Below are 11,945 nucleotides of genomic sequence, written 5' to 3'. Positions count from 1 at the left end.
GGGCGGCAGAGCCTCGGCAGAGCCTCGGCAGAGCGGCGCCGCGCCCGCCGCCCTCATGAAGACTGATGTGCGTCGTGGCTCTGTCTCTCTCGCACCCCCGCGGCCCCGCGGCACGGCCCAGGGGAGCGACGGAGACAGAGCGACGTCGGCTGGGCCGCTGTTTGACGCCGCCTCGTCGCGTTGCTGGTGGTTGCAGGTCCGCCCCGGCCGCCACCATCGAGGCCGCCGCCGCCACCACCGCCATGACGCTCACCAACATGTCGCTGGTGACGCTGGCGCCGAGGCTGGCGCCCACCAGGCTGCCGGGCGTGTCGCTGGGCGCGTCGGCCGGCGTCTTCGACGAGGACGTGTCCCCCGTGACGCTGGACGCGCGCTGGAGCGAGATGGCGCGCCTGCTGCTGCTCGCCGCCATGGCCATCGTGGGCTCCATCGGCAACGTGTTCCTCATCAGCTCCATCCTCATCGAGGACCACCTCAAGCAGCGAGGTAGGCCGCTCTCTCTCTCTCTCTCCCATGAGTGAGAGAGACAGATAGTGACGGGTAACGTCGCGCGATTAAAAACTAAATGACTCCAGTCGTCTGTCTCTGTCGCAAGCCTTGCCCTCCGTGAGGGTCTTTTAAGCTCTCTGGACGCCGACGAGAGGTAGTCACGTGATTGGGTGGCGATAGGAGAGAGGCAGCGGAGGGGGAGGCAAGGGGTGACGACAGGTAGGTGGGTGGGAGGTAACTGGTCGCGTGCTTTCCACGGCCCTGGCTCTACCTAACGTGTCGGAATAAGGGCCCACGGACGAGCCGGCCGGCCCTTGCGGCCTCCAGTGGCCCTCTGAGGACCCCGCGGGAGAGCCCCCGGGAGAGCTCTCGGGAGGGCCCCGTAGTCCCTGCGTGCCCTCCGGCTCAGGGCTCAGCCATGTGCACTCTATTCGATGAGCGGGGACCACGCACGGACCGTGATGCCCGGTCACACACACAACACACCACACACCACACACACACACACACACACACACACACACACACACACACAACACACACACACACACACACACACACACACACACACACACACACACACACACTGACGCCCTCCTCGTGCCCCAGGCAACTCGCTGATCGCCAACGTGGCGCTGGCCGACCTGCTCATCACGGGGCTGGTGTTCCCCGCCTCGGCCGTCGTCATCCTGGCCGGCATGCGCGACACGCAGACGGCGTGCAGCTTCCACTGGATCGTCAGCGTGCTCTGCTGTCTCGTACGTTGTTTTTCTTCTTGTTTTTCTCGTACCATTAACTCCCACGCAAAAACAAAGACACCACAAAAAAACTGTTTTGTTGGCAGGTGACGGTGTTGACGTTCTCGGCCATCGCGGTGGAGAACCTGATGCGGCTGTGCCTGCCGCCCAGCTGGTACGAGGTGGTGACGCCCGTCAAGATCTCCGTCCTCATGGTGCTCATCTGGGCCGTGAGCGCCACGGTGGTGGGCCTGCAGACTTTCCTGCCCATCGGGCCCGACTACTGCCACCGCAAGTACGCACTCTCTTTAAACACCACACTGTCAGAAAAATGACGCGAGATGCAGAGGCAATCGGCTGCCGGCGAGCGCGGAGCGTGGCGGAGCGCTGCGGTCTGGCCTGTAGTGGTAATGGTAATGGCTGGGTAGGCAGCCGGTGGGGTTCGCGACGCGGCAGTGTGGCGTGCTGCCTATGTCGCCGACCGCAGGCGCTTTCTCTCGCTGCGCTCGCCGCTCGCCCGGCGCACTGTTGATTCTCACTGCAAGTTTATCGGCGGGGGCATCCATTCAACATTTTCACTGCGGAACTACCCGCAGAAGTCCTCGGGTTTCGACCTCAAAGACGCACGTTTCCTGCGCGATTTTGAAACGCTGACTCTGCCCGCTGCAGGTTCGCCGGGCTGCTGCCCTACCAGATGACGGTGGTGGTGATGCTGGTGGCGGTGCCGCTGGCCGTCACCCTGCTCTGCTTCATCGTCATCCTGGTGCGCGTCAACTCGGCCAAACTGCCGCCCAGCTTCAAGCCGCCCGTCACCTTCTCCTGGGACTACTCCCTCATGAAGACCAACTTCCTGTCCTTCATCTGCTTCGTGGTGAGTCCAGTGCGCGACTATAATGGATCGGGGGAAGTTTTGCAGCAACCTTGTTGGTGTGCGAGATGTCGAAACAATGCTTGCTGCCCGACAGATCTTCTGGACCCCGTTCGGCATGGTGCTGGAGGTCAAGTCCATCAACACCGTCTCGCCGCGCGTGCTGTACCACTTGGCGTGGTTCGCGCTCAGCAAGTCCTGCCTCAACAACTTCCTGTACTGCGTGACCAACCGCCACTTCCGCAACGCCTACATCAACCTGTTCCACTACTGCTGCTGCAAGACGACGGTGGCCGTGTCCAGGCGGCCGCGCGCCGTGGACGCCTCGCGGCCCACCGGCGACGTGCGCGTCCACATCATCCCCGGGTACAACATGTACTCCTACACGTCGCCGCAGCGCGCCGGCCAGGCCGTGTCCAAGCCCACGGCCAAGCGCACGCCCGGCATGGGGGCGGCGCGGCCCCAGCGCGCCAACGGCAGGGAGGTGTACGAGCTGTGAGCAGCTGTGAGCGTCCTAAAGGAAGGCCAACATCTTGGAGGGGTCCAGTCTTTGAACCATGTTTTCCATTTGGTTCCCATTTCACGAGCCCTTACTTAGCTTGGGAAGTTATGGTGGATTTTAAAAAAAAACAGGATTTTGTTTTGGTTTCCTTACTTCAAGGCATGCTTTGTTAAAAATCTTGTTTAAATCGGGATGAAAAAAATGGAAAACAAATTGTTCAGAGTATTTGGGTCGTGGTGTTCCAGTGTGGTGGACTGGAACGAAACAGAGAGTGAATCCAAAGCGAAACGAGTGATCTCTAGTATCTGTGAGCTTAGTCATATGACGGGGAAGACCAACAAATTTGGAAAGACTTTGATTGATTGTCCCTCCTATGACTGCAAAGTCATGGCTCATTGTGTGTATATTATAAAATAAGCCTGAAGCTTATGCTATCGACTGTCCTGGTGCTGCAAGCGTATGTGTCATAGTCCATTCCAGGTAATAAGTTACCATATGAGGTACTTGTACAAACTTTGAGGTGTTTCCACACAAAATGTGGACATAATAATGCAGTACTTAAGTTGAGAGTCGTGGTTTAATAGAGGCCAAAGATCAAGCAAGAACTGCATCTCTTGGTGCCAATCTCAATGTGTAGTGTTACATTGTAGTTTATTTGAATGTTACATGCATCCAATTTGCATTCATAAAATTACTGTATCAACAAAGTTATCCAATGTAAAGAAAAAAGATACATCTTATTGATCTGCATTTTAAAAGCTATTCCAAGAGTATACCATTTGTATCTGTGAATAGGTCTAAAACATTTTCTTCAAGACTTAAGATTCATTCCATCCGAGAACAAATTATGAGAAATAATTTGTTATGAACTGACATTAGACCCAGTTTAGTGAAAATGACCATTCCCATTACTGCAGTTAGTGTCTCTCCCTATCCATCCACAAAGCTGGATGACCTGTAGATTTTAGTTCTGTAAATTATACTTATTCTGATTGTGTGTGTAGCTGTAACTGATAGTTCTTGTAAGTACGTACATCTATCATTAGAATTTTTCACTGTACAAACTGAGCTAATGATTTTCCTTATGGTTTGACTGAATGAAAGAAAAAGTTAAGTTTATAAATTTAAAAAACAAAAGCAATTTCTTCAATTTCTACGAGTCACAAAACAAAAAAAAGGTCGGAGCAACTTTGAGAAGTGAGAATACAATCACATGCCTCAAAGTGAAAAGAGACTGTGACTTTTAAGTCAAAGATGATATGAGAACTTCTAATACAAAAGTTAAATTCATCAACTTTGTGGCTGGTTACTGTATTTTATTTAAGTAAATTAATTTTATCATGAAGAAGTCTGCTTTGTTCAGCCCTTAATGTATTAACAAAGCCTCTTGAATTCCTTGCCTGAAAGAAAAACTGGCAAATGTTACCTATCTTAGTACTGTATCTGTCTTGTACTGAATGTGTCCCTCCTAAGATCAGAATGTACTTTTGTATTCCTTTTTGTATCCACATCTTTACTTGTGGTGTAGTAAGTAAGAAGGGGGTGGGAAGGATATTTGTAAGGAAGAACGCAACTATTTTCATACACTGACACTTTCATCCCTGTATCCTATGAATGTGATCTGATGAGAAAAATATGACACGGTTGCATAGCAAATGTCCTTGTGGTGCACAGCAGTTGTTGCTGCTTGAGCAACTAACCACACTCTATTGTGTTTATCAATATTGTACAAATAATATACCGCCTACTTGTACTGCTTGCCTTAGAATGTTTGAGAATTTTTGATATTGAAAGGATGAAATAAAAGAATCGAATGTGAAACCCTCTAATAATGTGGGCAATTGCTTAAGGCTACAGATAGAATAAAATTGGCAGCCCTTGATGTCTTCTGCTGCTAAAGCAGTATCAAAGTATGTTAATACTGTAATGTCTTGTTTACGGCTTATGTCTATGTTAGAAATGAATGTGAAATAAATAAAACAAACATCAGGTGAAGTATGTGTTTATTGGGGAGCTCCCACATGCTGAGCGGCTCAGTACGGTACAACACAGTGCTGCTCCGAAATTACTGTAATTTAGGCTGGTTTCACAAAAACACCAGTGCATCATGAGAATCTTAGATCTGTCAATGTCCTTACCAAAAATTTATATGCACAATCAAAATTTAATATGGAGTTGGTAGCAGCTAAAACATTCTCACAGCCATACACACCTCTGACAATAAACATCTACACACAGCTAAAAGAAAAAACTTCTACAAAACAAATTGATGATTGCACCAGTCTGATACATAGAAATATTTGTTTAGTTGCACCAGTCTGATCCATTGGATTAGATTTGTTTCAATAAGTCTTGTCATCAAGAAAATTGGCTGGTACACTCTCAAGCATGTTTCCACACAAAAACTCCACTCTCTGCTGGTCCTCCAGATCCTCCAGATCACATCACATACAAACCATTGGACTTCTCAAGCAGCCTGCGAACTGCTTGACAATTATTACATTTTCTAATATAAAAACTAGTAATTACGATTTGTCATACATGCTGACAGTTTGCATGTAATTTTCATTTAGGTAGAGGTAGCATTCAAGACACAGCTGATTGGAAGCCCACAGTCTTAGAATCTGCTGTTTGCATCAATCAATTGTGCCTAAGATGAGAATTTTCAAAAGGTTTTAACAACTCACAGAAAAGGAATGAAGAATGAACAATTCATCGAAAACTTGAGAAGCCCAGTCAATAATATTAATTTTAGTAATTATATGTACAAAAGCTAACTGATTTAAAATGTGGGTCAGCAACAGCCCCAGCTTGTTTCTAGGTCCGATTCCGGTATACCTCAGCTTCTGACACAAAAGACAACATATAAGATTTACAGCAATGTTTATCGTAGAAATCACAGTGTATTTCAAAATTTTAGTAAATCAACGAAGTAGTTCAAACGCCAAGCACAATATCTTCCCAAAGAATGTCAAGTAAAATAATAAAAAAAATATATGATCAAATAATTGGATTGAATAAAGCTGTCTGAAAGGAAAGTTACTATGAAACATATGTGAGTAGATTGTTTATCTACAAACACATCAAGTAAAAAGAAAAATATTGTTATAAATTTTAACACAAGACAACGCCTTTACAAATTGAAAAGCCAGTAAAACACTAACTGAAGGAAGCGGTATATCACAAGATACTACTTTTCAGGGTCATCTTTGTTATTAAGTGGCAACACAGGGAAAAGCCCTGTGCCTTCCGCCACATCCAGTAGGTATGCAATCTCAAAGCATATCGGCAGTGTTACAACCTTTATTTACAATAAAATTTTCAGGAAGGTGGAGAGTTTGCACGAGTTACATATTAGGCTGCTCATAAGTTACAATGCAAGAAACAAAATACCAGTAATAACTCACAGAAAAAGTATCCAGGCAACATTTCTCACGTGCAAATATTCAATTGCATTACGTAACCCAAATTCAGGCACTATGTAAAACAAACAGCTCAATCAGACGGAAAAATATTCTTGAGCCGAATTGAATTAAGTCGAATTAGACGATAATTAACTTAATAATTCAGCTAATGAGAAAATGTCCTAGTGAGAAAATTTGCTATTAAGAAACTTTGGCCGATTGACCCAGCAACTAAGTTAGAATCAGCCACTTACAATATATTGCCCAGAGCGAATTCAAGAAAAGGCTTTGGTCCTTGCAACAAACTCAGCATCAGCACTGAGTCTACAATAAATTCACAGTAGAGTGTGTGATTAAAATTGTACGGAAGTTGATGGCTTACCCTAACCGGACCAAACAGGACCAAGCCATGCTGCAGCAGACACAGCATTTACATTATTAACATCAAGTGTTAACCATTGTCTGCCATGAAAGAGTGCTGTGATCTCAGTTCTTCTAGATACTGAATTTGCTGACGAATACAGAGTACTCTGAAACAATGAAAGGGGTAGAACAACATTAACGGCGTAAAACAATTTTTAAAACATTCTATGAAAGAAATAAACGTGTTACACACCTCTGTTCTTGTAAAGTTGCTTGAATTTCAGTTAACCTAACAATAGAGCGTGCTGACTTTAACTCAGCAGACACACGTGTGCACTGAAGACTGCCTAGTGAGTGTGCATCCTCACTAAACTTTTGCGCCTGTGAGAAAAAAAGATAAAAAGAGTTTAAAATAGTTCATATTCAGATTAAACTAGTAGACTCCACATTTCAACAAAAATAAATAATAAAGATTAAAAAAATAGTGTGTACCTGTTTTTCAAGCAGCTCAGCGGGCCACCCTCTTACATGATTTACCAGGTCATCTCTGTAGTGATTGGCTAAGCTAGGAGTAAGGCTAACTCCCTGCGGACGCAGGGCTTGCAGAGAACTGCTTTGGGACAGAGTCTGAAGTGTACTCAAACTGCTAGGCGGACTGGACACTGGAACAAGAGGGATGACTGAAAAAGAGAGAAATGGGAAGTAGGTCAAGAAATGAATGAATGGAAGAGATGAAACAAATAGACAGCTAAAGACAAACACTCACGCTTCCTAGTATCCACACAATCTTGATTCTCCGAATGTGTGGGGGTAGGAGGTCCATCTCCGATTCCTGAATGTGATGTGTCCACCACTAGGGGCACGTCAGGCCCTGTTCCTGGAGCCTGCCCAGGTCCTGATGCTGATGACTGTGTTGATAACATAGTCTGAATAGATTGGAGACTCTTCTTGGGAGTCGACTCTTGACTTTGAGTCATTTGTGACAGAATATGAGGGATGCTAGATAAAGTCACTGGTGGGTTACATGGTGACAAGACTGCAGGGGGGGTCGACGAAATGACTGGAATAGCAGAGCCTGTCGAGACTGCTACTACAGGGGGCACTCCTGGAGGCACTCCTACACAAGGGGGCGGGGGCACGCCTGGCTGCATTCCCGGGGGCATGCCGGGCGGCGCGCCGGGCGGGTGCACTCCGGGCGGGCAAGGGGGCCCCGACGGGGGCGGCACTCCGGGCACTCCGGGCGGCGGGGGAATGCTCACGCCTGGGGGCGGCACTCCCGGCGGGGGGATGCCGACGCCGGGGGGCGGCACGCCGACGCCTGGGGGCGGCACTCCTGGGGGCAGGCCGGAGAGTCCGGGGGGCGGCCCGGCTGGGTACAGGCGCGTGGGTGGCGAGGGCTGCGAGGGAGGCGGGTGGCTGGTGAGCCGCGGAAGCGCGTTGCCCAGCAGCACCGGGCCCTGGTGGCCCTGGTGGCCTTGATGTCCCTGGTGGCCCTGGTGAGCCTGGTGGCCTTGGTGGCCCTGGTGGCCGTGCGCCTGGTGGCCGTGCCCCTGGTGCGCGTGACCGGGATGCCCCGGGTGCCCGAGCATGCCCTGGTGGCCATGGTGAGGCCCGTGGTGGGGGCCATGGCCATGGTGGCCCTGGTGCAGGTTGCCCGGCGGCATGTTCATGGGCACCGGGACGGCCATGGTGCCGTTGTTGTTGCTCGTGGTGCCGTCCACCACGGTGGGGATCATGTTGTGGGGCCCATGGGCGTGCGAGTAACATGTCTCTGACGTCGGGGTGCTGTCCCCAGAGCAGATGTCCATGTCCTGAGAAGACTGAGCATCTCCTGCAACCAAAATACAGAATTACCTCACAGCTCCAAAATAAAACCAAAGTTGTAAAATCATCAAGTAAACAAATCATTTAAAAACAAATAAAAAAGGGTTGGGTAAAAAATAAAAAAGGCACGCACTTTTATAGAACTTTCGCTCACCATCAGGGTGCTTTCTCTGTTCCATATCGTCACGAACAGTCTGAACCTGGTTTCCCCAGTACAGAGCCTCCCTCTTGTCCCCTCCGGGGAGTCTGGTCTTGGAGGCCTGCTCTCGCGAGCCGATAGCCGAAGATCGTGAATTGGAATGTTTGTCATGACCTGCAACAGGAAACCTTCATTTTAACAACACGAACCACAAGACAAACCGCCAACGAATCAAGAGCAGGTTCCTCACCCCCTCTCGCCGAACTGCCACTGTTGTAAAGCCTGGCGTCGCCATCCCGCTCACGGTCCCGATCGCGATCTCTCTCTCGCTCTCGGTCCCTCTCTCGATCTCGGTCTCTCTCCCGCTCTCGCTCCCGTTCCCGTTCCCTCTCCCGGTCTCGCTCCCGGTCCCGATCCTTGACTCCTCTGCTGCTGCTACTGCTGCTGCTGGCCGCACATCCCCGGTCCCGCTCGCGGTCCCGCTCCCGCTCGCGCTCCCGCTCCACCCAGTCGCGGGGCTTCTCCCACTGGCTCACTTCCGTCTTGCAGTTGTAGTAGTACTTCTTGCCCGAAGACGACAAGTGTTCCGACCAATCTCCCACGCGAGGGACTCGATCCCGAAGGTCCTTGTCCTGAAAGGCAAACACAAAAAAGACGTCAGCAAAGCTCATCAACAAACACGTACACCAAAGGACTCGCCACTCAACAAGTTGGCCGAGGCCAAGGGGGATAGAAATGAGAAGATGCAAGGCAGGGCAAACAGAAAGTCACGCTCAACCTAGGTTCACCAACTCAAAAAAGGCAATTAAGTTTAAAGATCTACGATGCGTGTCATGAGACACCCTCCACACTTCAGAATAAAACAAGTTGGAACATTGGTAGTTAGTGGCGACTACTGATAATACATATTTGTTACTATCATAGTTAATACCTCAAAATGCATTTATACAATCATGTCAAATCATGCAAAAACTATCTATCCAAAATTTAACGTCTTTAACGGGTAATAGTGCAAGCTATGAAGTCGATTTAAAATTTTAAATCAAAGAGGACAACACACACATTGGCTAAAGAACTGCAAAACTCTGAGCAAGAACTTAAAAAACTCACCTGGACAACATTTATAATCAAAGAGGGTTTCCTCAAGTCTCGGGATGAACAATTGTGAGAGGCTAATTTGCTAGAATGAAGGATGACCTTCTGAAAGACGGAGATGGAAAGAGATTAGGACGCAGACCCCACCAGAAGACAAGAGTGCAAGAGGTGCAGAGAAGTCAAAGCCATTGAACGAAACCTTTAAGTGCTCAGTGGCCAATTGAATACTTTCACAAAAGCAAAATGAATGAATAAAAGAGCCACAGGGATAAATAAGATCAATCATGGAATGATTTAAAGGTTGATAAATATAAGGGCAAATAATAAAACCAAAAGAAGTGGCACAGTATTACATTCACTTGGAGAGTTTCTTGAATGGATAGTTACAACTTTCACTGCTCTTTGAAGACATTAAAGTACATTGAAAGACAAAAGGTGATCATTTAGAAAGTCTCCCAGGCATAAGACAACCAAACATACAATGTAACACTCTATTTACCTCTGTACTATTCCTATCATGGTTGGTCCGGTGCTCGGAGTCCCTGCTCTCCCTACGCCGTTTGTCTTTCGGAGATCTGGCACAGTCTGGGACAGAAACCAAAACATTAAGATACAAATTGTAGATTGATTATGTTGTAACACAGACCTTAAGAGAAAATTCACTTACCAGAATACTTGTCTCGATTTTTATAGTCTCTGGTTTCTCTCTCCTTGTCACGCATTTTCTGAATAAATGAGCTTTTGTTTGGGTAGCTACGGTCCCGATCACGGGGACTTCCAGAGTCCGGGCTGTCTGACCGGTATGAGTTACCATTAGGGGAGTCTCGCATTCTATCATGGTTGTACCTATCTCCATAGCTTGACTTGGAACCGCTATACTTCGAATTCTGAAAAAAATTAAAGGACCAATATTAAGAACATGTCCTGAGATTAGGATATAGGGGTGGGCTAACATTACTCAAGACCAAATAAAATAGAAAAGACTCAGAAAAGAACAGCCTTGAACCAAAGATAATATTGACAGCGGACCTAGTGAAGATGAAACCACATAACAGGACTGAGTGTTAAGAACACTTCATACCTCAAACAATGGCAACAAAACTGATTTGAATGATAGTAAGTGCTACTGAAGTAAATAGTTAACTAGCTAAAGCAAGCCAAGTTTAGAGCAAATTCTGGTAATATTCCAAACTCAGGCAAAAGTGTGCTTATCAGACGGTAGACAATAGACAAAACTCCTGCCACGTTACTGGGAGGAAAATAAACCCTAAAATGTAAAAAAAAAACGAAAGGTAAACTTGCGATTCGAAATTGAAACGAAGGGTATGATGACGACTTTTGAGGTTAGAGTGGTTAGGTTACTTAGAGTCATTTCCAAGCCGGAACCGAATAAAAGAGATGTTTGGACATCGGTGAACAAGACAAATGGTCCAGGATGCACTGTAAATCTAAACCGCAAAAGGAATATAGAGGGGTCCAGCTGGCGCCAAGAAAAATATTGTCTGGGCTAGCTGGACACAATAGGCATAACAAGGCAATGGGCAAGGCCTCAATGGCCCGACTTGTTTGCAGACAGGCAATGAAAATACAGACTAGAAACGTATACACTGGGATCCAATAGCAAAACAGATTAATAATGACGACATTCCGGCCGAAAAAAAGAGAATCGTGTGACAGTAAGTGGGGCTGGTTTTGTTTCGCTAGGCCTACGCTCCGACCCCAATCCATTTACCTGGTACGGATGGGCTGGATGTTTTTCGAGGTACCTGCGGGAGGAACAGATCAAATGAGTACATTTGGAGAGGGTCAACAACGTGGTAACACTCAGCAATACTTGAAAACAGCAGTAGTCTAAATACTCCAAAAAGGCTGTAGCGTTAGGTATTGTCACGGTATCGGCAATGTTTTTTTGAGCCTACCCATCGTTTATCCTTTGCGGTTTCCTTGCATGCATTACCATCAATGCAAGTCTCTATAGAATATGGGCGGCGCTATGAATAGCCCGGTTGTTGCTATGTTGTCATAAAAACAACATTAATGCCTCCTTATGAACAAACTATCTTCCCAGACGCCATGTCACTTTTAGTGGACGGCGGACGTGAGCCGAGATTGGGCAGAGAAACCACAGAACGTCATTGGTTGAAAGGCTCCTCCATTTTGCATGCTGGACAACCACTTCACGTCAAAAGAGAAATGACTAACACTTTCACCATTCTTGTCACAGGTGGATTGGATACTTTTCATCTATAAATTGATGACTTATCTAGGATAGGGGGAAAACACTGATGAATGAAGCTCAATTGCTTCAACGGTATTTCACTGAATGTGTATTTGGGGTTGGCTCTGCCGATATTAGTACAGGACCTACACGGGAGGTGGCGCTGGCGGTCGCGTTGAGCTACGACCTACGAGGGGTGTAGCTGGAGTCGCATCCCTCGGTTTCCAAGTTTTTATCCGCATTTCTCCTTGCGTTGAATGAATGAGCAGAAAATGTGTAAGGAAGAACATCCTTTAAACACTGCAA

The 11,945-nt window shown here is 47.4% G+C and overlaps 2 protein-coding genes across 4 annotated transcripts; one reads left to right on the top strand and one right to left on the bottom strand.

Moving 5' to 3' along the window:
- The first annotated feature begins 242 nt into the window (after positions 1-242).
- Positions 243-4,564, top strand: LOC117640044 (melatonin receptor type 1B-A-like). The gene is made up of 5 exons (XM_034376246.1): positions 243-486; positions 1,099-1,247; positions 1,334-1,521; positions 1,896-2,097; positions 2,192-4,564. The coding sequence occupies exons 1-5, from the start codon at positions 243-245 to the stop codon at positions 2,591-2,593; spliced, it is 1,185 nt and encodes a 394-aa protein (XP_034232137.1). The 3' UTR covers positions 2,594-4,564.
- An 18-nt stretch (positions 4,565-4,582) lies between these two features.
- LOC117640043 (WW domain-containing adapter protein with coiled-coil homolog) lies at positions 4,583-11,555 on the bottom strand. Of its 3 annotated transcripts, none has more exons than XM_034376243.1 (11): positions 11,341-11,555; positions 11,154-11,187; positions 10,089-10,308; positions 9,921-10,006; positions 9,437-9,526; positions 8,577-8,958; positions 8,321-8,500; positions 7,130-8,194; positions 6,856-7,025; positions 6,617-6,744; positions 4,583-6,530 (listed from the first exon to the last, which is right to left on the bottom strand). In XM_034376243.1, exons 1-11 carry the CDS (start codon positions 11,379-11,381, stop codon positions 6,452-6,454), a joined length of 2,475 nt encoding a protein of 824 aa, XP_034232134.1. In that variant the 5' UTR covers positions 11,382-11,555; the 3' UTR covers positions 4,583-6,451. The 3 variants fall into 3 exon arrangements, with proteins under 3 accessions (XP_034232134.1, XP_034232135.1, XP_034232136.1); XM_034376244.1 differs by having other exon boundaries at positions 8,342-8,500; XM_034376245.1 differs by lacking the exon at positions 9,437-9,526 and having other exon boundaries at positions 11,341-11,554.
- Between the last annotated feature and the right edge of the window lie 390 nt (positions 11,556-11,945).

The sequence above is a fragment of the Thrips palmi genome, unplaced genomic scaffold, assembly GCF_012932325.1.
Source record: "Thrips palmi isolate BJ-2018 unplaced genomic scaffold, TpBJ-2018v1 HiC_scaffold_12, whole genome shotgun sequence".
Taxonomy (NCBI): Eukaryota; Metazoa; Arthropoda; class Insecta; order Thysanoptera; family Thripidae; genus Thrips; species Thrips palmi.
This window is presented reverse-complemented; position numbering and strand designations above follow the sequence as displayed.